This window comes from Heterodontus francisci, chromosome 29 (genome assembly GCF_036365525.1).
Source record: "Heterodontus francisci isolate sHetFra1 chromosome 29, sHetFra1.hap1, whole genome shotgun sequence".
Taxonomy (NCBI): domain Eukaryota; kingdom Metazoa; phylum Chordata; class Chondrichthyes; order Heterodontiformes; family Heterodontidae; genus Heterodontus; species Heterodontus francisci.
The window spans coordinates 64,095,627-64,121,709 of record NC_090399.1 but is presented as its reverse complement, the minus strand read 5'-3'; the positions used below and the strand labels follow the sequence as shown (position 1 = coordinate 64,121,709).

Below are 26,083 nucleotides of genomic sequence, written 5' to 3'. Positions count from 1 at the left end.
TGAATACCTCCATCAGATCTCCTTTCAGCCTTCTCTTCTCCAAGGAAAACAGTCCCAACTTCTCCAATCTGTCTTCATATATGAAGTTCCTCATCCCTGGAACCATTCTCGTGAATCTTTTCTGTACTCTCTCCAAAGCCCTCACATCTTTCCGAATGTGCGGTGCCCAGCAGTGGATGCAATACTCCAGCTGAGGCTGAACTAGTGTCTTATATAAGTTTAACATAACTTCCTTGCTCTTGCACTCTATGCTCCTATTAATAAAGCTCAGGATACTGTATGCTTTATTAACCATGTTCTCAACCTGTCCTGCCAACTTCAAAGACTTATGCACATGTACCCCAGGTCCTTGTGCTCTTGCATCCACTTTGGAGTTGTCCCCTTTATGTTATATTGTGTCTCTATGTTCTTCCTACTGAAGGGGTTATGTAGAAACAAGTTGAGCTTTAGAGAAGCATCTCAGCAGAATTTAACTGTAGGGTTGAGAAAAGAAACAAAACATGCTGCTCGGGTAAAGGACAAGATTAGGGAGCGAAAGTTAGAGCCGAGTGCTCGAGGCCACTGTTTCTCTGGAAGATTGACATAAGGGGAAACAAAGAGATAAAAGACAAAGAGTTGACAACAGTTTGGAGCCATCTGGTATGTGTATTGATAAGGCTGAGGAAGTGTGCTCATCAGAATGCATAATCAACCACCATTGTTTTAATTAAAGTTTATAGTCAATCATATCAATCATCCGTTTGTTGAACACATTGTGTGATAAGAGCGGTATATAAATTTCTGCTCCTGAATGTAAAGTTAGGGAATGACCTGGGAATTCCCGAGGTGGTGTTTCTCCCTCCGCACACTTGAATAAATCGATTGAAGCTGTACCTGAGTCTCCTCTTTTGGTGGTGGATTTGTCCCACAACAGAATTGAGGCAATGATTTTGGAATCGCTTGGCTCGATCTATAGCACGCTGCTTCCACTCTTTAGCATGCTTGAGGTTTTCTGTTGGAGCGTCACCATTTTGAGGAACATCTGATGCTGCTCCTGGGATGCTCTTCTAACCTCCTCACTGAACCAGGATTAGTTCCCTGGCTTGATAGTTACAGGACAGTGAGGGTTTTATAAAATTCTTACAAGGGATGTGGGTGTCGCTGGCAAGGCCAGCGTTTATTGCCCATCCCTCATTGCCCTTGAGAAGGTGGTGGTGAGCTGCCTTCCTGAACCACATGTGGGGTAGGTACACCTATCGAACCTAACAACTTTATCAATAACTCAAATACACTGATTGTTAGAAACAAAGCAGTATTTTATTCAAGCATGCTTGGGAGTAGGCAGCTCAGGATACCACACTCGGTTCCTGGTCAGACTGACTCCCCGAACAAGATTTCAGTACGTCATTTTATCCATATAAAAAGCAGTAGTTGCTTATTCCTAAAATATCAGGCGGCTTTGTAACTCTTCAAATCTGCACGTACACAACTCGAGGTTAATACATAGTTTCTTTCTTTATGTCGCATAAGCAAGTTTTAACAGAAGTACCATTGCTCTTTACATGATAACAGGATGCACCTTTAACCTCGGACTGTTCTAGTTAGGCATTATCTAATCATTCTAAACAGGCAAGCCTCTTTTCCTTGTTATATATCTTTTAGTTCCTTAAAAAGCATGACCAGCACTTTTAAGAGTTTGTTAATTCATTGCGATATGTTAAAATACAAAATATGTTAAAATACAGAAATCCACATTTCCCCCCTTTTGTCCTGTATTGGACAATCCTTACAATTTGTCATATTCAGACCGATGATTGTTAACCTCTAATAAGGCCAAGTCCTTCTTAAGTCGATTTACTATCCAAGTATTAATCTTTTTCTTTAAGACAATCACCAGGATGATGAAGATGACTATAATCAATGTTTGAAGGATTACTAATACATGAGAAAATATTCTCAACCAAGGTTGCACATTCACATTCATACCCCAGTTCCATATCCTTTTCCACCATGGTTCTTCCAACAAAAGTTCCTCTGCCCTGTCCTGCTCTGACTTAATTTTGTGTTCCAATTCACTCCACTGGTGACTTATATTTTTTTGCTTCTCTTATCAATTGTCCCCAATCTGCATTCAAGGGTGGGATGATGGGCAGTGGTTTTGGCACAAATTCATACATTTCAGCATCATTATCCATTCTCACAATGTTGGCTTCTATTTCCATATCTGTATCCTCTGTTAGGGGTTCTATGCTATTGCTCCCAAAGGTCAACCGTTCCTTAGGGTTTTTAATAATCACATTGTAACTTGGCAGAACACACGTCTTATTTCGTACTAGGTAAGTCAAATTTGTAGTCACTACATAGTAATGAGTTGCGTTTTGTGTCTTGATAAAGTGCGACCCGCTATGTTTAGTGGGGTCAACGTGTATCCTTCAATCCCTCCAATGGTGCAGCCCACACGTCTTCTTGTTCATAAGGGCATATTGAGCTTGGTCAGATTTACTATTATTTTTACATGAGTGTACCCCAGTATTAGCACTACTCTCTCTCTCTCTCTCTCTGGTATTGCGACTAATCCCGTATTTAAGGGTGCTGTGTCTGTGTTGTTTCTGAGGTACTCTGCAGGCCCCAGGGTGGTTGCCGTAGTAGTAGTAGTTGCAGTGATGATCATAATATTGGCCAACCGTCTTTGGCACGGGAGCGGTTGTGGGCGCTACGGTGGTTGTATTACCATAGAAAGCTTCCCACCTCAGTATCTGGTCATTACATTTCATAACATATCCTGTTCCGATACTGTACCACAATTGGCAGCCTAAGCTATAATTAGAGTTCGTACATGGTCCGCATGGCTTAGCTTTTAAATTTACGAGCTTGTCTAGGTAGTTGTAGCACCTTAAACTCTTTTCAACACATTTTACGTCCTCTGAAGGATCGTATCCTTGCTTTCCGTTGGTGCCTGTTTCCTTTTGGCCAGTTGTCTCTCTCTGAGTGCAATTTGGCTCTCCCGCCTTTGGGCCACCTTTTACTAGACCAGCTCCTGCGAACAACAGAACCACAATTTTCACAAAGCATTGTGGTGCCATTTTCTAGCGTGACAATTTCTATTTCGTTTTGTGCATTTTCGGGCACTTATCAGCTTAGTCCCTTAATCTTAGACAATTACAGTTCGATAATCTTATCACTTAATATTCTAGTTTTAGCACTCTGGAATAGTTCATAACAGTTCATATATGGACAATCACGTCGTGTTGAAGTTGACCGGTTCTTTAGTGGTCGGAGCCTTTTTACAGTGTGAGACGTGGATCCATGTCGGTTTTCCTTCAAGCTTCAAGGCCGTGTAGGTGGTCAAGAGTACCAAGTATGGCCCTTCCCAACGGGGCTCCAGGCAATTTTTTCTTCGGAAGGTCTTGACGAAGACGTAATCTCCTGGTTCGTACGTATGGCAAACCTCAGCGGTTGCTTCCTTCTGCGCCTCAGCTACCTGTGAATGGAAGCTTCTCAAAGTTTTGGTTAATGCTATGCCATAAGCCAACATATTTTCGCTCACACTGTGCAGGGGCGGCCCATTATTATTTAGTGGGGAGATAATCCCGTTGTTCTGTTGGGGCTAGACCGCATCAGCACAAGTGCCAAAGGGAGTGCTTCTGGCCATTTTAATCCTGTTTCCGAGCAAAGTTTAGCGATTTTTGTCTTAAGGATCCCGTTCTGTCTCTCTACTGCTCCAGCTGATTGTGATTGGTAGATACAGGATAGGTGTGGCTTACATTGTAATCCTTTCATTATTTCTTTTACCACTTGACCTGTAAAGTGTGGTCCGTTGTCACTAGAAATCCGTTCCGGTATTCCAAATCTAGGAATAACTTCCCTTAAAAGTAATTTGGCTACTGTGATCATCATTTTTCCTGGTGGGGAACGCCTCCACCCATCTAGAGAATAAGTCCATTATTACTAACACATATTGTAGTCCCATACATTTGGGCATTTGTATAAAGTCCATTTGCATATGTATAAAGGGGCCCCAAGGTTGGGGTTGCGAAGCAGGCTTAACACAAGGCGTTTTCCCCGCATTATATTTTTGACAAATCGTACATTTAGTCACAACATTTTCAGCAATAGAAGCAAATCCAGGTGCATACCAGGATTTTTGCATAATCTAATTCATCCCCCCTTTTGCACCATGCGTGAAAGAATGACACACATGTGCAAGCCAGGGGAGCAGGCTCTTTGGAGATACCACGCGGCCATCGTGGGAGATCCAAAGACCATCAGGCTGTTGGTGGCAGCCAGTGGCAAGCTAAATCCTCTTTTCCTCAACATCAGCAGTGTTTTGTACTCGGGACACTTCGTTAGTTGTACTTCGTACCCGTTCAACATAATCGCTCACGTCTTCGCTTGGTTTCTGTTGTGTCGCATTAATTTTATACCAGTCTATTACCTGGGGGTAGCAATTCCTAATGGCTGTCAAGATTCGGTCACAAAGGGCACCAAGCTTGGCCCCTTGGGTGAGTCCTGACGGCCATTCACTCTTATCCTTTACCTGTTTCCATTTGTTTGTTCCTAAGCAAGCATCCATTAATACTTTAATATCCTCTTTAGTGGGGTTATGGCATTTTCACAAAATTTCCTTAAGTTTGTCATGCGAGTACTGCAGTCCCCTTACCTTAGAGTCCGACTGTCGTTTTGACGCTTCTAAATACCAATTATAATAGGCATCCCACTGGGGTTGTTTCATCCTACCCTTTTTTTAAATTCTAGAGCTTCCCTTACGTGCACTAATTTATCGAGATCCCAAGAGCCTTCCAATGAGAATTGCTTCTTTGGGTCATCTCGGGTAATCTGATTCCAGTTATTCAAAAACTTGCAAGTTCCTTGACCATAATTTTGATGCATGTAATGTGCCGGCTTTGCTGCACCCATACTGATTCCTACGTCGTACCTGTCTCCTTAGTTCCCTTGAGGCGCCCGGCGCACTCTCTCTTTTCTCCTGTACCTTCAAACACACTCACAGACAGGCCGCGGATTCCTGACAGGCAGCTGATTCCCCTATAGCGCGCTTTCAGGCTGCACCTTTCTTCCTTATGACCTCAGAGACTCGAACCCTAGGTAGGCAGCCGCTTGCGGAGGCGCCCGGCGCACTCTCTCTCTCCCTTGTAGCCTTTTGCTCTCTAACAGTCAGGCTATGGCAGAGGTGTACTACTCATATCGAGCACCTGCATGCGTACCGGCAGCCGACGGACTGGGGTAAGTAAATTCTTACCTTATTTATATACCGGTTAAGTCGTCCGTTGCCAGGGCACTACCCTTCGGTCTCGCTTAGGTAGTAACGCTTGCCATTTCGGTGGGACCTCCAAGAAAAGACTGTTGAATCTAACAATGTTATCAATAACTCAAATACACTGATTGTTAGAAGCAAAGCAGTATTTTATTCAAGAATGCTTGGGAGTAGGCAGCTCAGGATACCACACTCGGTTCCTGGTCAGACTGACTCCCCGAACAAGATTTCAGTACGTTGTTTTATACATATAAAAAGCAGTAGTTGCTTATTCCTAAAATATCAGGCGGCTTTGTAACTCTTCAAATCTGCACGGACACAACTTAAGGTTAATACATAGTTTCTTTCTTTATGTCGCATAAGCAAGTTTGAACAGAAGTACCATTGCTCCTGACATGATAACAGGATGCACTTTTAACCTCGGATAGTTCTAGTTAGACATTATCTAATCATTCTAAACAGGCAAGCCTCTTTTCCTTGTTATATATCTTTTAGTTCCTTAAAAAGCATGACCAGCACTTTTAAGAGTTTGTTAATTTATTGCGATATGTTAAAATACAAAATATGTTAAAATACAGAAATCCACCCAGCCATAGTGAAGCTAGGAAGGGATTTCCAGGATTTTGATCCAGCGAAGTGAAGGAACGGTGATACATTTCCAAGTCAGGATGGTGTGTGACCTGGAGGGGTGTTCCCATGAGCCCTCTGTCCTTGTACCTCTGGGTGGAAGAGGTCGTGAGTTTGGAAGGTGCTGTCGTAGGAGGCATGGTGAATTGCTGCAGTGCTTCTAGTAAAAGGTACACACTACTGCCACTGTGCGTCGGTGGTGGAGTGAGTGGATATTTAAGGTGGTGGATGGGGCTCTGATTAAGCAGGCTGTTGGATGGTGTCGAGCTTCCTGAGTGTTGTTGCACTGTGTGGCTGAGGATAGACCAGACTGATGTTGTTGTCTCTAGTTCTGTCCTGAAAGGATTCCCCATTTGTTCTTCCATATGATTACCTTTTCAGGTGAATTTTACAAGGGTAGCCTTCAGCCATGTGACTTCAGGATTCAGGCTGAGCTGGGCTGTATAATAGCCTTGGTACTGACCTCATTCTGAGGAGATGGGAATGGTTCTCATCGCATTGTAATGGAGGTTATTAATGCCGGGCCATGAAGTTACTGATTATAGTGGAACACAATTCCACAGTTGCTCAGGGCCCACAGTGTCTCATGCTGCTGTCAGGCTCAGGAGAAGTGCAGCGATGCAAATACAGAACCAAACTGAAGAATTCATAAACATTGGTACAACTTTAAAGAGACTGGTACTTGTGATGTCAACAAAATGGAGAGCAAGACACATGACATCAGCATCTCTTACACTTAAATCCACATCCACGTCTACTAAGACTGAAAACCAATTTTTTTTTTGATTCATTCACGGGATGTGGGCGTCACTGGCCAGGCCAGCATTTGTTGCCCATCCCTAATTGCCCTTGAGAAGGTGGTGGTGAGCTGCCTTCTTGAACCGCTGCAGTCCATTTGGGGTAGGTACACCCACAGTGCTGTTAGGAAGGGAGTTCCAGGATTTTGACCCAGTGATAGTGAAGGAAAGGTGATATAGTTCCAAGTTAGGATGGTGTGTCACTTGGAGAGGAACTTGCAGGTGGTGGTGTTCCCATGTATTTGCTGCCCTTGTCCTTCTAGTTGGTAGAGGTCGCGGGTTTGGAAGGTGCTGTCGAAGGAGCCTTGGTGCGTTGCTGCAGGGCATCTTGTAGATGGTACACACTGCTGCCACTGTGCGTCGGTGGTGGAGGGAGTGAATGTTTGTAGATGGGGTGCCAATCAAGCGGACTGCTTTGTCCTGGATGGTGTCGAGCTTCTTGAGTGTTGTTGGAGCTGCACCCATCCAGGCAAGTGGAGAGTATTCCATCACACTCCTGACTTGTGCCTTGTAGATTGTGGACAGGCTTTGGGGAGTCAGGAGGTGAGTTACTCGTCTCAGGATTCCTAGTCTCTGACCTGCTCTTGTAGCCACGGTATTTATAAGGCTACTCCAGTTCAGTTTTCGGTCAATGGTAGCCCCGAGGATGTTGATAGTGGGCGATTCAGCGATGGTAATACCGTTGAATGTCAAGGGGAGATGGTTAGATACTCTTTTGTTGGAGATGGTCATTGTGTGGCGCAAATGTTACTTGTCACTTATCAACCCAAGCCTGGATATTGTCCAGGTCTTGCTGCATTTCTACACGGACTGCTTCAGTATCTGAGGAGTTGCGAATGGTGCTGAACATTGTGCAATCATCAGCGAACATCCCCACTTCTGACCTTATGATTGAAGGAAGGTCATTGATGAAGCAGCTGAAGATGGTTGGGCCTAGGACACTACCCTGAGGAACTCCTGCAGTGATGTCCTGGAGCTCAGATGATTGACCTCCAACAACCACAACCATCTTCCTTTGTGCTAGGTATGACTCCAGCCAGCGGAGGCTTTTCCCCCTGATTCCCATTGACCTCAGTTTTGCTAGGGCTCCTTGATGCCATACTCGGTCAAATGCTGCCTTGATGTCAAGGGCAGTCACTCTCACCTTACCTCTTGAGTTCAGCTCTTTTGTCCATGTTTGAACCAAGGCTGGAATGAGGTCAGGAGCTGAGTGGCCCTGGCAGAACCCAAACTGAGCATCACTGAGCAGGTTATTGCTAAGCAAGTGCTGCTTCATGGCACTGTTAATGACACCTTCCATCACTTTACTGATGATTGAGAGTAGGCTAATGGGGCGGTAGTTGGCCGGGTTGGATTTGTCCTGCTTTTTGTGTACAGGACATACCTGGGCAATTTTCCACATTGCAGGGTAGATGCCAGTGTTGTAGCTGTACTGGAACAGCTTGGCTAGGGGCGCGGCAAGTTCTGGAGCACAGGTCTTCAGTACTATTGCCGGAATATTGTCAGGGCCCATAGCTTTTGCAGTATCCAGTGCCTTCAGTCATTTCTTGATATCACGTGGAGTGAATCAAATTGGCTGAGGTTTGGCATCTGTGATGCTGGGGACTTCAGGAGGAGGCCGAGATGGATCATCAACTCGGCACTTCTGGCTGAAGATTGTTGCAAATGCTTCAGCCTTATCTTTCGCACTAATGTGCTGGGCTCCCCCATCATTGAGGATGGGGATATTTGTGGAGCCACCTTCTCCAGTTAGTTGTTTAATTGTCCACCACCATTCACGGCTGGAAGTGGCAGGACTGCAGAGCTTAGATCTGATCCGTTGGTTATGGGATCACGTAGCTCTGTCTATCGCATGCTGCTTACGCAGTTTGGCATGCAAGTAGTCCTGGGTTGTAACTTCACCAGGTTGACACCTCATTTTGAGGTCTGCCTGGTGCTGCTCCTGGCATGCCCTCCTGCACTCTTCATTGAACCAGGGTTGGTCTTCTGGCTTGATGGTAATGGTAGAGTGGGGGATATGCCGGGCCATGAAGTTACAGATTGTGGTTGAGTACAATTCTGCTGCTGCTGATGGCCCACAGCGCCTCATGGATGCCCAGTTTTGCATTGCTCGATCCATTCGAAATCTATCCCATTCAGCACGGTGATAGTGCCACACAACACGATGGACGGTATCCTCAATGTGAAGGCGGGACTTCTTCTCCACAAGGACTGTGCGGTGGTCACTCCTACCAATACAGTCATGGACAGATGCATCCGCGGCAGGCAGATTGGTGAGGACGAGGTCGAGTATGTTCTTCCCTCGTGTAGGTTCCCCCACCACCTACCGCAGACCCAGTCTAGCAGCCATGTCCTTTAGGACTCGGCCAGCTCGGTCAGTAGTGGTGCTACCGTGCCACTCATGGTGTTGGACATTGAAGTCCCCCACCCAGAGTACATTTTGTGCCCTTGCCACCCTCAGTACATCCTCCAAGTGGTGTTCAACATGGAGGAGTACTGAGTCATCAGCTGAGGGAGGGCAGTAGATGGTAATCAGTAGGAGGTTACCTTGCCCATATTTGACCTGATGCCATGAGACTTCATGAGATCCGGAGTCGATGTTGAGGACTCCCAGGGCAACTCCCTCCCTACTGTATACCACTGTGCCACCACCTCTGCTGGGTCTGTCTTGCCGGTGGGACAGGACGTACCTGGGGATGGTGATGGCAGTGTCTGGGACATTGTCTGCAAGGTATGATACCGTGAGTATGACAATATCAGGCTGTTACTTGACTAGTCTGTGGGACAGCTCTCCCAACTTTGGCACAAGCTCCCAGATGTTAGTAAGGAGGACTTTGCAGGGTCGACAGGGCTGGGTTTGCCGTTGTCGTTTCCGGTGCCTAGGTCGATGCCGGGTGGTCCGTCCGGTTTCATTCCTTTTTATAGACTTTGTAGCGGTTAGGTACAACTGAGTGGCTTGCTAGGCCATTTCAGAGGGCATGTAAGAGTTAACCACATTGCTGTGGGTCTGGAGTCACATGTAGGCCAGACCAGGTAAGGACAGCAGATTTCCTTCCCTAAAGGACATTAGTGGACCAGATGGGTTTTTACAACAATCGGCAATGGTTTCATGGCCATCATTAGACCAGTTTTAATTCCAGATTTTTATTAAGTTCAAATTCCACCTTCTGCTGTGGTGGGATTTCAACCCATGTCCCCAGAGGAATACCCTGGGTCTCTGAGTTACTAGTCCAGTGATAATACCACTAAGCGACCGCCTACCCTAATTAAGCCCTGTTTGCATAGAAATGCAACAGACAATACTCAAACACAATGAGACAGGATATTTCTGTCCCTTCATCCAAGTCATTGATATAGATTGTAAATAGTTTAGGACCCAGCACTGATCCCTGTAGCACTCCACTAGTTACAGCTTGCCAACCTGAAAATGAAAACCCATTGATGTCTACTCTCTGTTTTCTGTTTGCTAACCAATCCTCTATCCATGTTAATATGCTACCCCCCTAGACTATGTGCTCTTACTTTGTTCAGTAACCTTTGATGTGACACCTTGTCAAATACCTTCTGTAAATCCAAGTCCACCAGATCCACAAGGTCCCTTTATCCAGGTTACCTGTTACTTCCTCAAAGGACTTTAATAAATTAGTCAAACATGATTTCCCTTTCACAAAACCATGTAGACTCTGCCTGACTGCATTCAGATTTTCTCAATGACCTGCTATAACCTTCTTAATAATAAATTCTTCAGCCACACAGTGCAACTAAAAGCCATCTTGAATTCAAGCAAGGCAGAGAGAGAGAGAAAAAGAGAGAACGAGAGAGAAAGAGCAAGAGATAATTTCCAGTCAATACAATTGTAACCTGCTGAGCCAAGTTAGAAGCTAGCTACAGCAACGAGAGTGCCTTTGCAAAAACAACTTTTCTATGGTGCGAATCGACCTTAACATCAGCATTATCTTCAACCCAAATTGAACTGCCAGGAGACTGCAGCAGCCTAATGAATATCAGACAACTAGCAAACAGGACTGCAACTTTAAAAAATTCACCTTCCAAGTGGATCCCATAGGGTATTCCTGAAATAACAGACCTTTACAACCTGAACTCTGAACACCTCTTACCCTTCACGTTTTCTATCTATCTTCTCTTGAGAGTGTATGAGAGTGAATGCATGCCTGAGTGCTGTTGCAATCATTTCAAGATTTGTTAAAAAAAAGGTTTTTCTACCTACAAGAAACCTGACTCTCTCTATTTACTTGGCAAATGACATAAAAGGGGTTAAAAATACTTGGAACAAAAACAGTTGCACTGGTCAGTTGGGATGTCAGCAGTCGGAACAAGCCACGCCATCACCCACTTGTCCACAAAAAATGGGGGCTCATCCGGGATCCTCAACCAACGGATTAAACAAGACATTTGGAAAAGGGAGGGAAATTTACTCTAAAAACTGTGGAAAATTGAATTTTCTCACATCAGTCATTTTTTCTTTACTGTCCTGGAAACAACATGCTGAATGCTGAGGAATTTCTCGAGCAGGGAGACATATCCCATGATAGTGTAAATAAATTAAATATTGAAAATGTAATATGCCCAGCTACCCAGGTAGGAGTCACATTCAAGCAAAAGGCCAACAAAATAGTGAAGAGTCTAGCTAATTATTTAAAAATTAACCCGGAATCAGAAGAGGAAAGCATGGAATCTGAGTCTGAAAAAATAACCCCAGCTAAAATTCAGCTGAAAAGAGAGGACATGTAGTTTCAGTTGAAAGGAAAAGGAGATGCAGTTTCAGAAGGAAAAGGAGGAAAGAGCGGTGAAACAGTATGAAGTAGAAAGGCTTTGGGTTCAAGATGAAAATACCACCAGTCACTCAAACTTTAACCCCAATTCGGAGCAAAACTTTGATGTACTGAGACACTCATAATTAGTGCCAAAATTTACTGAAGAAGACGTTGATTCATATGTTATCTCCTTTTAGAAAATAACTACCAGGCTAAAATAGCCAAAAGAACACTGGACTCGCCTTTTACAAAGTGAGTTAGTGGGTGGGGCTCACAAAGCTTTACTCTGTTATCAGAAGAGATTTCCTCTGAGTATGAACTAACTAAAACAGCATTATAAATGAATATGAGTTCGTACCTCAATCCTATCAACAGAAATTCAGACACACCAGGAAAAGACCCACCCAAACTTACATTGAATTTAGCAGAATTTAACAGATAGCATTCGATCGCAGGATATGATCTCTCAAGCTAGAACTCTCATATGAAGATTTGAGAGAGGTAATGTGCTGGAAGAAATTAAAAATAGTAGCACAGTTCATATAAGAACCCACATTGAAGGGCAGAGAGTTACAAGGATAAGAAAGGCAGCAGCAATGGCTGATGGCTATGAATTATCGCACAGACCTTTAATTCAAAATATGTTTGGGTCTAGTAACTTTACAGCCCTGGAGAGATAGGAGGGTTACCAATGAAGCGGAAATAGTCCAGAGAAAAAAGGAGACCAAGAAAATAAAAACAGATCAGTCTCCAACTTTTAAAAGAAGGAACCAAAACGATAAAGCGGTAGGGGCATAGCCAATGTGTTTTCGTGTGGAAAATCTGGGCATATTATGGCAGACTGTTGGTATTCCAAAAAAGCAACAAGGAGTGCCGCAGTCAAGACGTGGTCCATAGCTATGAAGGTAGTGTGCATGTGAGTTAATGTAGCACCGGATCAGAATAGCTACAAGAGCCTTTTGGGAAAAAAGGAAAAATGACTTCCTTTGTATTCCAGGCACCAGGCAACAAATAACCATCCTCAGAGATATGGGATGTTTTTAAACACTATTTGTAGCAAGGTTGAAGAAATGCCACCCGAAAAAAAAATACCATGGTATTGGTAAAAGGGCTCATTGGCAAATGCTTGTAGGTTTCCTTAGTTACCAGTGTAAGTTGATCAACGGAGTCGTGACGTCTGGGATCATGCTGAGCTTACCAATGCAGGGGATCGTCCTAAGCATGGTATTATTGTCAGAGGGTCCAGAGCAATCCACAGAGAATGGGGAAACTGAAGGAAACAAATAAAATTCTGCACAGCTGCAGAGGGCTGAAGAAGTCACAAAAACCCCATGGGGGGTGGGGGGTGTGGTGGGAGGGGTGATAGGGCTGGTAAAGATTAAAGAGGCTAAAGGAAAGTCAGTAGAATTTAAAGAGGCCAAGATGAAGCTCATGGAATTAAAAGAGGGCGAGACAGAACCAGAAGAAAGTAAAGGATTGAGATAAAAGTAGCATCGGTTGACGGTAAAACACCAGAGGAATGATTAGCAAAGAACTTCTTTAAATATTTAAATAGCGACAAGGAAAATTCCCAAGCAGGTAAGCCAAAAGTGAGGAGATGCCTCACCTAGCTGAAGTGCCATAGGAAAGTGAAGTAGACGCTGGGCAGCCACCTGCAAGCAGTAGTGTCCAAATGTGTAACCTTCCTTTGTAATTACACCAGTTATCTTTGTTCGGGTTGAATTTCCTCAGTGTCCCAAAATATATCTTCAGTGCCATTTTCTTTTCAATTACATATCGTGCTACCTAACTGCGGTTTACCTGAGCACAATGTGCAGACACAAGGAGTAATCGTTCAAATCACCTCAAACCTCCTCAAAATCAACTTGGGTGTTCCAAAAAGAGTGTCACAATGTTCTTCAGACCTTATTTTCTCAAATGAAATGTAATAGAGAATTCAATCCTATCTTGTCTTTATCTTTCTGTTGTGGATTGCACTGAGTAAGTCTAACTTGTGCTCTCACAGTAAGCAGCATTATTATTATTATTATTGAACAAACTGTATTTGCACCCTCCCAACAGAGACGGCAGCAAAGAGGGCAGTGTAATAAATTGCTCAACTATTAGAATATACTCCAGTCGTATTCTTAGAATCTGTGTCTTTTGTTGCCAAATCTTCTGCCAGTGAAAAGTTTCTCCTTATTCACCCGATCAAACCGATTATTAATTTGAACAACTTGACTAAATGCCCATAGACGTCTGCTCTAAGGAGAATATTCGAGTTTCTCCAGCCACATTGCATAACAGAAGCCCCTCATGCCTGATACAATTTTATAAATCTCCTTTGCACCATTTCTAACACCTCGATATCCTTCCTGATTGTAGTGCCTAGAATTGAACAGAATACTCTCGCTGAAGCTAGAATGATTGATCAAGGATCAATATCTCCTGCTTTGCAATAGCCAATTCCAGAACGCTCTGTTGATAAAATGGAATTTAAACATGTGCTGTTGCCCTTTCGTTTCTGCAAAATTCTGTAACCAGCAGGGTTGCTGGACTCGACAACTGGGACTGAAATGGTTTAGTGGCAGTGATGAGTAATGATGGTAACAAAGGGTTGGGTGAGCTCCAGTGTTAATGTTAACCACGGTGTGGATTTTGTTTTTAAACTAGCAGTTAAAAACACGGGTGATATTCTGGCAAAGAAGTTCACTGTACATGAATTCACAGAATAAGGCCTTTAAAACAGAAATATAACATGACTGGATCGGCTGTTGCAAACGTTCGCTGTCACTTTACATTCAGTTGTTAAAAACACAGTATATCATAGTCATGTTTAGAAACCACAAAGGCTGATATTGTGTGGGAATGAACGTGCCAGACAATAGCGAGTAATTTATGCTGTTAATTTCCCCTATTTGCAGTTTAAAACCACATCCTGATCCAAACAGTGAAGTTCAGACTGCTGCGTGCAGCTGTAATTTATATGACCATCAGGAGAAAGCAGGAAGAATTAACATGTTTCTCTCTAATGTCTGCCCTTCTCTGAAACAGCAACACATGCTGTGGTGGATCTTTCAGCATTACCCATGATTTTGTAACATGGGGCATTGTAGCTGTTGATTGGGGATGATTGTAACCTTGGTGGATGTTGTACAGTGGGTGATATCGATATGGCTGCTTATTATAAGCACTGCCTGATTTTCCTTTTGATCAACTTCAATAATGAGCAGCTAATTTCAATTTGTCTGTTTAACCCTATCCTCAAAGTTCAAATCACCCTCTTCTGTTTGGTCCCGTAAATGCTGGCACGGTTTTAGATCGTGGATGTTAGCATGGTGAGTCCCATCATTTAAGAAAGGAGATACTTGCATTGGAGGTGATACAGTGAAGGTTCACTAAATTGGTCCCTGGGATTAGGGGTATGTCCTATGATGAACGGTTGAGTTAATTTTGCCTATACTCTCTGGAGTTTAGAAGAATAAGAGGTGATCTCATTGAAACACACAAGATTCTGAAGGGGCTGGATCAGGTAGACACTGAGAGATTATTTCTGCTGGTTGAAGAATCTAAAAACAAGGGGGACGCACAGTCTCAGGATGAGGGGCCAATCATTCAGGCCTGAGATGAGGAGAAATTACTTCACTCATAGGGTTGTGACTCTTTGGAATTCTCTCCCCCAGAGGGTTGTAAATGTTCGCTGAATACATTTAAGGCTGGGATAGACAGACATTTGGCCTCTCAGGGAATCGAGGGATATGGGGAGCGAGCGGGAAAGTGGAATTGAAGCCGAAGATCAGCCATGATTGTATTGAATGGCGGAGCAGGATTGATGGGCCGAATGGTCTACTCCTGCTATTATGTCTCGTGTTCTTATTCTTGAATGCACATTGCAGCAGAGGACACATGGTGATGGCATGAACATTTACCATGGTCACATTTTGTCTCTATGGTTCAATTGGTGAACCTTGCTGCTGCTATTGTCCACTGTTCACATAATAATATAAGAAATAGGAACCGGAGTAGAGAATTTGGCTCCTTGACCCTGCTCCTGCATTCATTATGATGGTAGTTGATCTTGACTGCCTCAACACCACTTTCTAATCCACTCTCCATATCCCTTTATTCCCTGACAGATCAAAAATTGATGTTTCACAGCCTTGAATATATTCATGGATGGAGCATCCACAGACTCATGGGGTGGACAATTTCAAAGATATACAACCCTTTGGGGAAAACATTTCTTCAAATCTCAGTCCTAAATAATGAGCCCCTTATCCTTACATTGTCCTCCTGGATTCCAGATTCCCCAGCCAGGGATCACAATCTCACAGTAATTCCCCCTCAGCTCCTTTGCATCTTGCACGTTTCAATGATATTATCTCTCATTCTTCTGAACTACAGAACATATAGACTCAATTTACTCAGCCACTCATCAGAAGGCAACCCTCTCATCCCAAGAATCAATCTAGTGAACCACCTCCAAGGCAAGTATATCCTTCATTTGATATGGACACTACAACTTGTGTACGGTACTCCAGCCTTATCAAAGCATTATATCATAGTAGCAAGACTTCCTTATTCATATACTTCAGAACCCTTGAAATAAAGGCCAACATGTCATTTGCCTTCCAAATTGTTTGTGGTCCCTTTATGCTTTCGCTGTTCCTTGTACAAGTACACCAAGTCTCTCTTAATGTCAACATTTAAAAGTGTCATGCCTCTTAAAACATATTCTCCTTTTCTATTCCTCCGAAGGAAGTGAATATCTTCACACTTCCCCACGTTTTACTCCATCTGTCAACTTTTTGCCCATTCACATAACCCGTCTTTAGCCCTGAAATCGCACTTTGTGCTCTTTACAGCTGACATTCCCATCTAGCTTTGTGTCATCAGCATAGTTGGATACATTGCTCTCGGTCTGTTTATCATTAATATAGATTGTAAATATCTAGGGCCCCAGTACTGATCCTTGTGGTACCACACTAGTCACAGCATGCCAACTTGAAACTGCCCAATTAACCCTACTTCCTGCTTCCTATCTGTTAACCAATTTTCCATCCATGCAAATAGATTACCCCAATGTCACAAGATCTTTTCTTGCGTATTAACCTGTTGTGTGGCTCCTTATTGAATGTTTTTTTGGAAATCCACCAATACTACATCTCCTAGCTCTCCTTTATCTTCCCTACTCGTTACAATCTCAAAAAACTCTCATAAATTTGTCAAACACGATTTCCCTTCATCAAAACCGAGTTGAATCTGTCTGATCATACTATAATTTTCTAAGTATATTGTTAAGACTTCATAAATAATAGATTCCAGCATTTTCCCGATGACTGATCTCAGGTGAACTGGCCTATTCCCTGAATTCTCTCTCTCTGCTTTCTTGAATAGTACTGTTACATTTTCTAATTTTCAATTCAATTCTGGAATCTAGAAAATATTGAAAGATCTTAATCAGCATCTCGTCTATCTCTTCAGCCACCTCTTTTAGAACACGAGGATCGAGGCTATCGGGTCCTCAGGATGTGTCAGCTTTTAGTCCTTTAAGCTCATCTAATATTTTTTATCAGATGCTATTCATTACTTTCAGTTCCTCACTCTTACTATCACCTTGGTTATCCTCTATTTCTGGAATATAATTTCTGCCTTCGACTGTGAAGACATATAAAACATATTTGTTCAATGTCTGTCATTTCCTCATTCCCCATGGTAATTGCTTCTGTCCCTGCCTCGAAGAAGCTGACATTTACGTTATCTACTCTACTCCTTTTTATATATCTGCAAAGCTCTTACAATCGGCTGATATATTCCTGGCTAGTTTGCTCAAATATGCCACTTTCTCCCTTTTTAGCAACTCTTTGGCTTTCTTTTACTGATTTCGAAAACTTTCCCAATCCTTTTTTTTATTCTTTCATGAGACGTGGGCGTCGCAGGCTAGGCCAGCATTTTATTGTCCATCCCAAATTGCCTTTGAACTGAGTGGTTTGCTAGGCCATTTCAAGGGCATGTAAGAGTCAACCACATTGCTGTGGGTCTGCAGTCACATGTAGGCCAGACCAGGTAAGGACAGCAGATTTCCTTCCCTAAAGGACATTAGTGAACCAGATGGGTTTTTACAACAATTGACAAAGGTTTCATGGCCATCATTAGACTAGCTTTTAATTCCAGATTTTTTTGTTTATTAATTGAATTCAAATTCCACCTTCTGCTGTGGTGGGATTCAAACCAATGTCCCCAGAGAAAAACTTGGGTTTCTGGGTTATTAGTCCAGTGGCAACACCAGTACGCCATCACCTCCCCTTAGGCTTGCAGTTATTCATTGCAAAGTGTTCAGGCTCTTTGTTTTATTCATTCATGAGATGTGGGCATCGCTGGCTAGACCAGAATGTATTGCCCATCCCTAATTGCCTTTGAGAAGGTGGAGATGAGCTGCCTTCATGAGCCGCTGCAGTCCATGTGGGGTAGGGACACCCACAGTGATGTTTGGAAGGGAGTTCTTCTTTTAATCTAATATTATCCTTAATTTCCCTCGTAAGCCTGGATGGATCTTTCTCCTAGTGTTTTTTGTTTTTTAATGGAACGTATTTTTGTTGTAAATTTTGAGTCATTTATTTAACTGTCTCCTACTGTTTATTTACCACCAACCTTTTAATACATTTAACCAATCAATCTGAGCCAGCGTTCCCCTCATACCCATGTAGTTGGCTTTGTTTGTGTTTAAGATTTGAAATCGAGTATGTCGTTCTGAAATTTAATATGGAATTCCTCCTTCTCTCTCCACTGATGCTGTCAGACCTGCTGAGTATTTCCAGCATTTCTTGTTTTTATTTCAGATTTTTAACATCTGCAGTATTTTGCTTTTATACTATATGGAATTCCTTTGTATTATGATCACTTTTTGCCAGAGGATCTTTTACTATGAGATCAATAATTAACCCTGTCTCATTGTACAATACAAAAATCTCAAAGAGCTTCTTCCTGAATTGGTACCAAAATATATTATTCCAGGAAAATGTCACAACAGCATTCTATAAACTGACATTGCGTTTGTTACAAGCTTCAATTGTTTCTTGCTTAATGGTACAGCTACTATTCGGGACCTTCTAAGTTACTCCCATCAGGGTTTTCTGGCCCTTGTTATTCCTAATCTCCATCCATACTGATTCTACTTCCTGATTTTCTGAGCCACGATCCTTTCTTACTACTGTCATTATGTCGTCTTTTAATAACCTCCTCTTTTTGCATTCTTCCTTTTTTATCGAAATGTTAAGCACCTCGTAATATTTATTTCTCAAACTTGATTACTTTGCAACCATCTCTCTGCAATGAAATTGATATCAAATCTCTATTTGTGCTGTGAGTTCATCTACCTTGTTTCGAATGCTTCATGTATTCTTGAGAAACTTTAATTTTATTTTTTAGTCATTATTATTTGTATGGACCTTATTTGCTAATGCACCATTAGTGTAAAACTTTTTGCCCCCTTCCTATCACACTCTACTTGTTTTTACCCAGATTGCTGCCTTGCGTTATTACCTTGATATTTTTCTTTAGACTTCTAAATGTCCCTTCACATAACCCCCTCCCCCCACCGCCCTTTTAGTTTAAAGCCCGATTCAAATCCTTAGTTATATGATTCACCAAGATGCTGATGTCACCCCAGTTTAAGTGGAGCCCATCTCAATGGAACATCTCATTCCCAGTACCGGTGCCAGTGCCCCATCAATCAAACCCATTCTTCACACACCAGTCTTTGAACCATGCATTAACTTGTCAAATCTGCTTGACCCTATGTCAATTGGTGTGTGGCTCTGGTAACTCTATCTATTATCTTTGATATGGTTTTACTTTGAACCCTAACTTCTCAAACTGTCACAGCAGAACATAATATCTAGTTCTAACTAGGTTGTTAGTTCCTATGTGGACCTTGATATGTCTCTTTTCCTCCACCTTTCCAAGTTCCTCTCCAATCGTACTGTGGGACAGGTAACATGACCTTTGTAACTCCCAGTTATGGCTGCAGAGAACAGTATCTATTCCCATGACTATATTGTCCCCTAGCACTACTACATTCATAGAGTCATAGAATCATAGTTATCGAGTCATCCAGCACCGAAACAGGCCCTTCGGCCCACCGAGTCCGCGCCGACCATCAACTACCCATTTATATTAATCCTACATTAATCCCATTTTCCCTCTCACATCCCCAGCTTCCCTCAATTCTCCTACCACCTACCTACACTAGGGGCAATTTTTACAATGGCCAATTTACATTGGTGCGAAAGTGTTGCACATGAATAGGCTCCTGGTCTTAATTGGAGTTAGATTCTCAGAAGGAGACACACGTTTAAATCAGACATCTGATTCTTTTAAAAAATCCTGGAAAAGCAGACACTTCCAGCATCCTTTGTGGCACAAATGGGACATTCGACGGTGTCTGAGAATAGAGGACTCTATGTCGCAGTATTTCGATATCATTCAGGCATGGGACACAGGCAGCAGGAGAATCATGGACAAAATAAATGAAGATGGGGATTTTTTTAAGCAGGTCTGGCAGACGACAGGAATGGAGTGACAACAACAGACAAATGAAGCTCAGGAATACCCAGGGAATTATTAACATGATTTTCAGATGTAATTCAAAATATCATTGTGCGGTAAACTGTCCAAAATGGAACAACGAGGTTTTTGAGGTGACGCTTGATATGGAAGGTTTGGAAGTGGAAGACAATAATATTGATCAGTCTGAGGGAATTGTACTGGTCACAAGAAGCTTCAGTCTGGTAATGAGTGCACCAGTAATGGATTCATTTAAGTGTGCTGTGTTGGACAGTGATTGCGCATCCATGGTATGTGGAACAGATTGGTTGAAATTTCATTTCGATTCACTAAGTAGTAAGGATTGAAGTAAGGTCATGGAATATGAAAGTTCTACTTGCCTCAGGTTCAGGGCTGACAACACATTAAAGTCACTGAGAAGGGTGGTGATTCCTTTCAAAAATAGCTGGAGTAAGCCACTTTATTAGCACCGATGTGGTATCTAGTGAGATACCCTTGCTGCAGAGCAAGCCTTCCATGAAAAAGCACAAATGAAATTGGACATGGAACATGATAAAGCAATTTTCTTTGCAAAGTCAGTAGATTTGAAATTTAGCCAATCAGGACGTTATTGCATCCCTTTAACAGAAACTAGCATCTCTAATCTGAATGTTAAAGAGTTATAATGGCATCAGGTGATCGGAGTTTGAGAGACAAAAAGCAAATTGTCTTAAAGTTGCATCGACAATTTGCTCATCCGTCTTGTCACAGATTAAGAATCCTACTAAAGGATGCAGGGCTGGTTGATGATGTGTACACAAAGCTTATTGAAGGGATTAGTGAAATAAATGATGTACAAAAAGTATCAGGAGATGCCATCACGGACTATTGTATGTCTTCCATTAGCAAGGGATGTTAATAAAGTAGTAGCTATGGACTTAAAGTTGTGGGATATGGACAAGAACATTTTCATTTTGCATTTTATAGACATGGCAACAAGATTCGGTCTTCTTACAGTAACACGTGATAAAGACAAAAAGATAATTGTAGATAAAGTCATGGAAAAAATGGATACCTACTGTACTGGGGGGCACTGGCGAAATTCCTGACTGGCAATGGGGGGGTTGGGGGGAGGGGGGATTTTCCAATGACAAGTTTAGAAACATGTGCAAAAATATTTTGTAGTGATGAACACTTCAGCCACACATCCTCTCAGTAATGGACTTTGTGAAAGAAATCATGCAGTGATTGATGTGATGCTCCATAAAATCATAACAGATCAACTAAACTGCAAGCTAACATCTGCCCCGGCTTGCGATGTCCATGTGAAGTATCTTCTCCAATTGGTTGGCGGCTATATTCCCTATCGGTTGATCTTTGGGAGGAATCCCAAAATACTGCAGTGTGATCATTCCCTGGCTTTAGAAGGGACTACAATTCATTCCATCTTCTCTGAGCACTTGAATGGCCTACATGCAGGGAGAAGGACATTCATTAAGGCAGAAGTTTCAGAGAGAATTTGCAATCCTTACAACATTGCATAAGACCATCAGAGATAAACTTTAATCCTGGGGATTTCATATCATATGAAAGAGAGGGTCCGAAGTAGAGGAAAGGTCTGGTTAAAGTGATAGGGTGTGACAAGAAGACAGTGATTCTCCAACATGGTAGTCAAACTATTAGGGCCCATTCATCTAGGTTAATAGGGATTGATTATAAACCTGCAGAATCTGAACAATTCATGGAATGTGATGAGACAGCCTGTATCTCACATACACATGTTTGACAGTTATGAGGGGCAGAATATGGTAGATAAGGGGTTGAATGAAAGACAAAGTTATAGTAGTGGACAGGATAGGGCTATTTTCCCCAAAGGACACAGCCTATGGTAACAAACATACCAGAAGGGTTCACTGAATGGAAGGATGTGACCATTGTAGGTACAGCATTAGTCTGATGAAGGGTCACTGACCTGAAACGTTAACTCTGCTTCTCCCTCCACAGATGCTGCCAGACCTGCTGAGTATTTCCAGCATTTCTTGTTTTTACATCAAAGATGAGGAATAAGAGGTATAATCTATGGATTGGCAAAATGAGGTGAAAAGGTGAACAGCAAGTAAATACAGAACAGGTTTATATAGTGGATCTGGAAGTGACTACAGCACGAGGAAATGGTCACGTACTGGTGACAGAATCTTTGATCATGGGAGGAAAAGATCCTGTAGCAGGAGTCCAGAAAGAGGTAAGACACCAAGTAGAGGCCAAAGCTTGAACTAGAACAAGGACAATCGAACAATTTAGGAACTCTACTGGAAGTAGAAGTCGTTATGATTGGAAAGATGTGGTGCCTGCAAATAAATTAGAAGAAAAATTGATGAGAGGCAAAACAAAAAGAGTTGGAAAGTTGGAAAGAATTTGATGTCTATTCTGAAGTGCAAGATAGGGGCAGCCAGTCTTATCACACAGATGGTTGTGCATGGGAAATTTACTCCCAGATCCAGCATATAAGGCTAAAGCAAGATTAGGGGTTTCAAAGAGAGACTTAGTGATCAAGATTTTAGAGTCGACTCCCCCACTGCAAGAAAAGTGATCTTGAAAATTTTCTCAGCTCTTTCGCGAAATACTGCAAATACTCATGTCAAATGATACAAAAGCAGCATTTTTACAGGGTGAAACATCTCAAAGACAAGTGTTCTTGAAACTATCTAAAGAAGCGGGTAATGTTAGAAGAATGAGAGGAGATCTAATTGAGGTATATAAGATGATTAAGGGGATTGACAAAGTAGACGTAGGCAGGATGTTTACTCTGGTGGGGCAATCTGGAACAAGAGGATAAGGGGTAGCAGATTTAAAACAGAGATGAGGAGAAATTACTTCTCTCAAAGGGTCGTGAGTCTATAGAATTCACTACCCCAGAGTGCGGTGGATACCGGGACATTGAGTAAATTTAAGGAGGAGATAGACAGATTTTTAATTCGTAATGGGTTGAAGGGTTATGGAGAATGGGCAGGAATGTGGAGTTGAGGTCGAGATGAGATCAGCCATGATCGTATTGAATGGTGGAGCAGGCTCGAGGGGCTGAATTGCCTATTCCTGTTCTTATTTGTTGTGTTCTGATGTTCTTTTGTAGAAGGGAAACTGAAAATGAAGCAAATGTGTTTGTAGATTGAATGATGTGTCGAGAGTATGGTATGTTTGGTTAAGCTTGCCTTGCTGAACGTAGGCTATATTCAGCTGAAAGCAGATCTTGGTATCACAAAGAGAAATTCACAGATATCTTTGTGATACATGTCGATGATTTTCTATGTGGATGTTCTGTGGAATTTGAGCAGTAGGTTGTAGATACATTAAAAAGGAAGTTTTATATTGGAAGCCAGACTTCGGGGGCTTTTAAGTATATAGGGTTAGACATTGACCTGAAAAGGTCAGGAATAACCTTGAATCAGCAATCAAACCTGGAAAGTGTTAATCGTATTCCAGGAAATCAGACAAGGTCATCAAAGAAAGATTATCTTGTGTCCAAAGGATCAACAGAGCTGATAAGAAGCCTGATTGGACTGTTCAGCTAGTTTAATACTCAGACAAGGCCTGAAGCCAGTTATGACGTATTGGAACTTAGTACCCATATGACGAAACACGCTACAATTGAGGAGGTTTTGAGGGCAAATAAAAAATCAAAAAAATTAACTTTGGAGAGATGCATAGTGGGTAATCCAAAGACATGAAATTAGTCATTTTTCGTCACGATTCTCATGCCAATCTTCCAGATGTTTTTTTCAAGTAGAGCAGGGTTTATCATATTTGCGTGAGAAAAATGGAAAGCGTTGTCCCTTGGCTTGGGAAGCAAAGAAAATAAATCAAAATGAGTTAAAAGCACTCTAGCTGGAGAAACACCTGGGATAGTATCACAGAATTGTTATAGCACAGGAGGAGGCTATTCAGCCCATCATGTCCGCACTGGCTCTCTGAAAGAGGAATTCCCTCAGTTCCATTCCCCTGCCTTCTCCCCATAACCCTGCACATTCTTTCTTTTCATAAAACTGTCTGGTTCCCTTTTGAACTTGCCTCCACCACATTCTCAGGCAGCGCATTCCAGACCTTAACTACTCGCTGCGTGAAAACGTTTTTCCTCATGTCACTTTTGCTTCTCTTACCAAATACTTTAAATCTGTGCACTCTCGTTCTCGAGATACAAAAGATATGGAATTTACTTATCTAAAGAAATCTCAACGATAAAATGTGTTGACACAAGTCACCAATTATTGGATTGTTTACAAAAAGGAATGCTTGTTCCAACAAGTTGTTGGAGGTTCTAGAAGAGGGACACCTTGTAATATGAGTTGCGCAAAAAATAGAAAATCATTTTTTTTGCTTTGTAATATTTAAGTTTGTTTTAAAGAAAGGGTGAATATTTAACCAGGGATCAACCCTGGTTCAACGAAGAGTGCAGTAGGACATGTCAGGAGCAGCACAAGGCATACCTCAAAATGAGGTATCAGCCTGGTGAAGCGACAACCCAGGACTATCTACGTGCCAAACAGCGGAAGCAGAATGCAATAGACAGGGCTAAGCGATCCCATAAGCAACAGATCAGATCAAAGCTCTGCAGTCCTGTCACATCCAGTTGTGAATTGAGGTGGACAATTAAACAACCAACAGAAATAAGAAGATCCACAAATATACCCATCCTCAATGATGGAGGAGCCCAGAGCATCAGTGCGAAAGACAAGGCTGAAGCATTTGCAACAATCTTCAGCCAGAAGTGCCGAGTTAATGATCCATCTCAGCCTTCTCCTGAACTCCCCAGCAAGACAGATGCCAGACTTCAGCCAATTCAATTCACTCCACGTGATATCAAGAAAAGGCTGAAGGCACTGGATACTGCAAAGGCTATGGGCCCTGACAATATTCCAGCAATCATACTGAAGACCTGTGCTCCAGGTCATGCCCCTACCCAAGCTGTTCCAGTACAGCTACAACACGAGCATCTACCCTGCAATGTAGAAAGTTTTCCAGGTATGTCCTTTGCACAAAAAGCAGGACAAATCCAACCTGACCAAATACCAAATACCAGTCTATTCTCGATCATCAGCAAGGTGATGGAAGGAGTCATCGACAGTGCTATCAAGTGGCACTTGCTCTGAAATAACCTGCTCACTTGCGCTCAGTTTGGGTTCCACCAGGACCACTCAGCTGCTGACCTAATTAAGCCTTCATCCAAACATGGACAAAAGAGCTGAACTCCAGATGTGAGGTGAGAGTGACTGCCCTTGATATCAAGGCAGCATTTGACAGAGTATGGCATCAAGGAGCCCGAGCAAAAACTGAAGTCAATGGGAATCAGGGGAAAAGATCTCTGCTGGTTGGAGTCATACCTAGCACAAAGGAAAATGGTTGTGGTTGTTGGAGGTCAATCATCTCAGGACATTCCAGCAGGAGTCCCTTAGGGTAGAGTCCGAGGCCCAACCATCTTCATCAATGACCTTCCTTCAATCATAAGGTCAGAAGTGGGGATGTTTGCTGATGATTGCACAATGTTGAACACCATTCGCTACTCCTCAGATACAGAAGCAGCCCCTGTCCATATGCAGCAAGATCTGGACAACATCGATGCTTGGGCTAAGAAGTGGAAAGTAACATTTGTGTGACACAAGCGCAAGAAGGTAGCTCACCCCCACCTTCTCAAGGGCAATTAGGGATGGGCAAAAAATGTTGTCCTGGCCAACGATGCCCATATCCCATGAACGAATAAAAAAAGTTGTTCAAGGTAAACAGCTGAAGTACATTGTTTAATGAAGGATTTAAGTGCCTGCTGGCACATGCTGTTGGTGAATAGAGGCAGAGGTGTGTAATGCTGCTTTCTGTGAATAAGCTGACTACCAAATAAATGATATGCCTCTATCTTCATTCTTCACTGTTTGGCTTGGATCCATGAAACAAGTTGCACTGATGGCACAAAAATGCATGGATGGGATATTAGATGTGCTCCAGCTGCTGACTCCCTCTGACGTGCACGTGGACCAAAAAAGTGCTGGGACAGGCAGGAATGATGTCGAGGGGCCATCCTTCACTGGGCATCTTCATCATTGACCGTCCCCTTGGCCCTCTGT

At 42.6% G+C, this 26,083-nt stretch overlaps 1 protein-coding gene across 2 annotated transcripts in view; it reads right to left on the bottom strand.

The window, feature by feature from the left end:
* Positions 1 to 3,227: 3,227 nt before the first annotated feature.
* LOC137345661 (uncharacterized) overlaps positions 3,228 to 26,083 on the bottom strand; it is a 156,392-nt gene continuing 133,536 nt past the window's right edge. Inside the window, exon 8 of one of the 2 annotated variants that reach the window (XM_068008919.1) lies at positions 3,228 to 3,473. In XM_068008919.1, the coding sequence (XP_067865020.1) occupies positions 3,453 to 3,473 (21 nt within the window). In that variant the 3' untranslated portion in view covers positions 3,228 to 3,452. Of the gene's footprint in view, positions 3,474 to 20,379; positions 21,443 to 26,083 lie in introns of those variants that run through there. The other variant, XM_068008918.1, reaches the window with a different exon arrangement.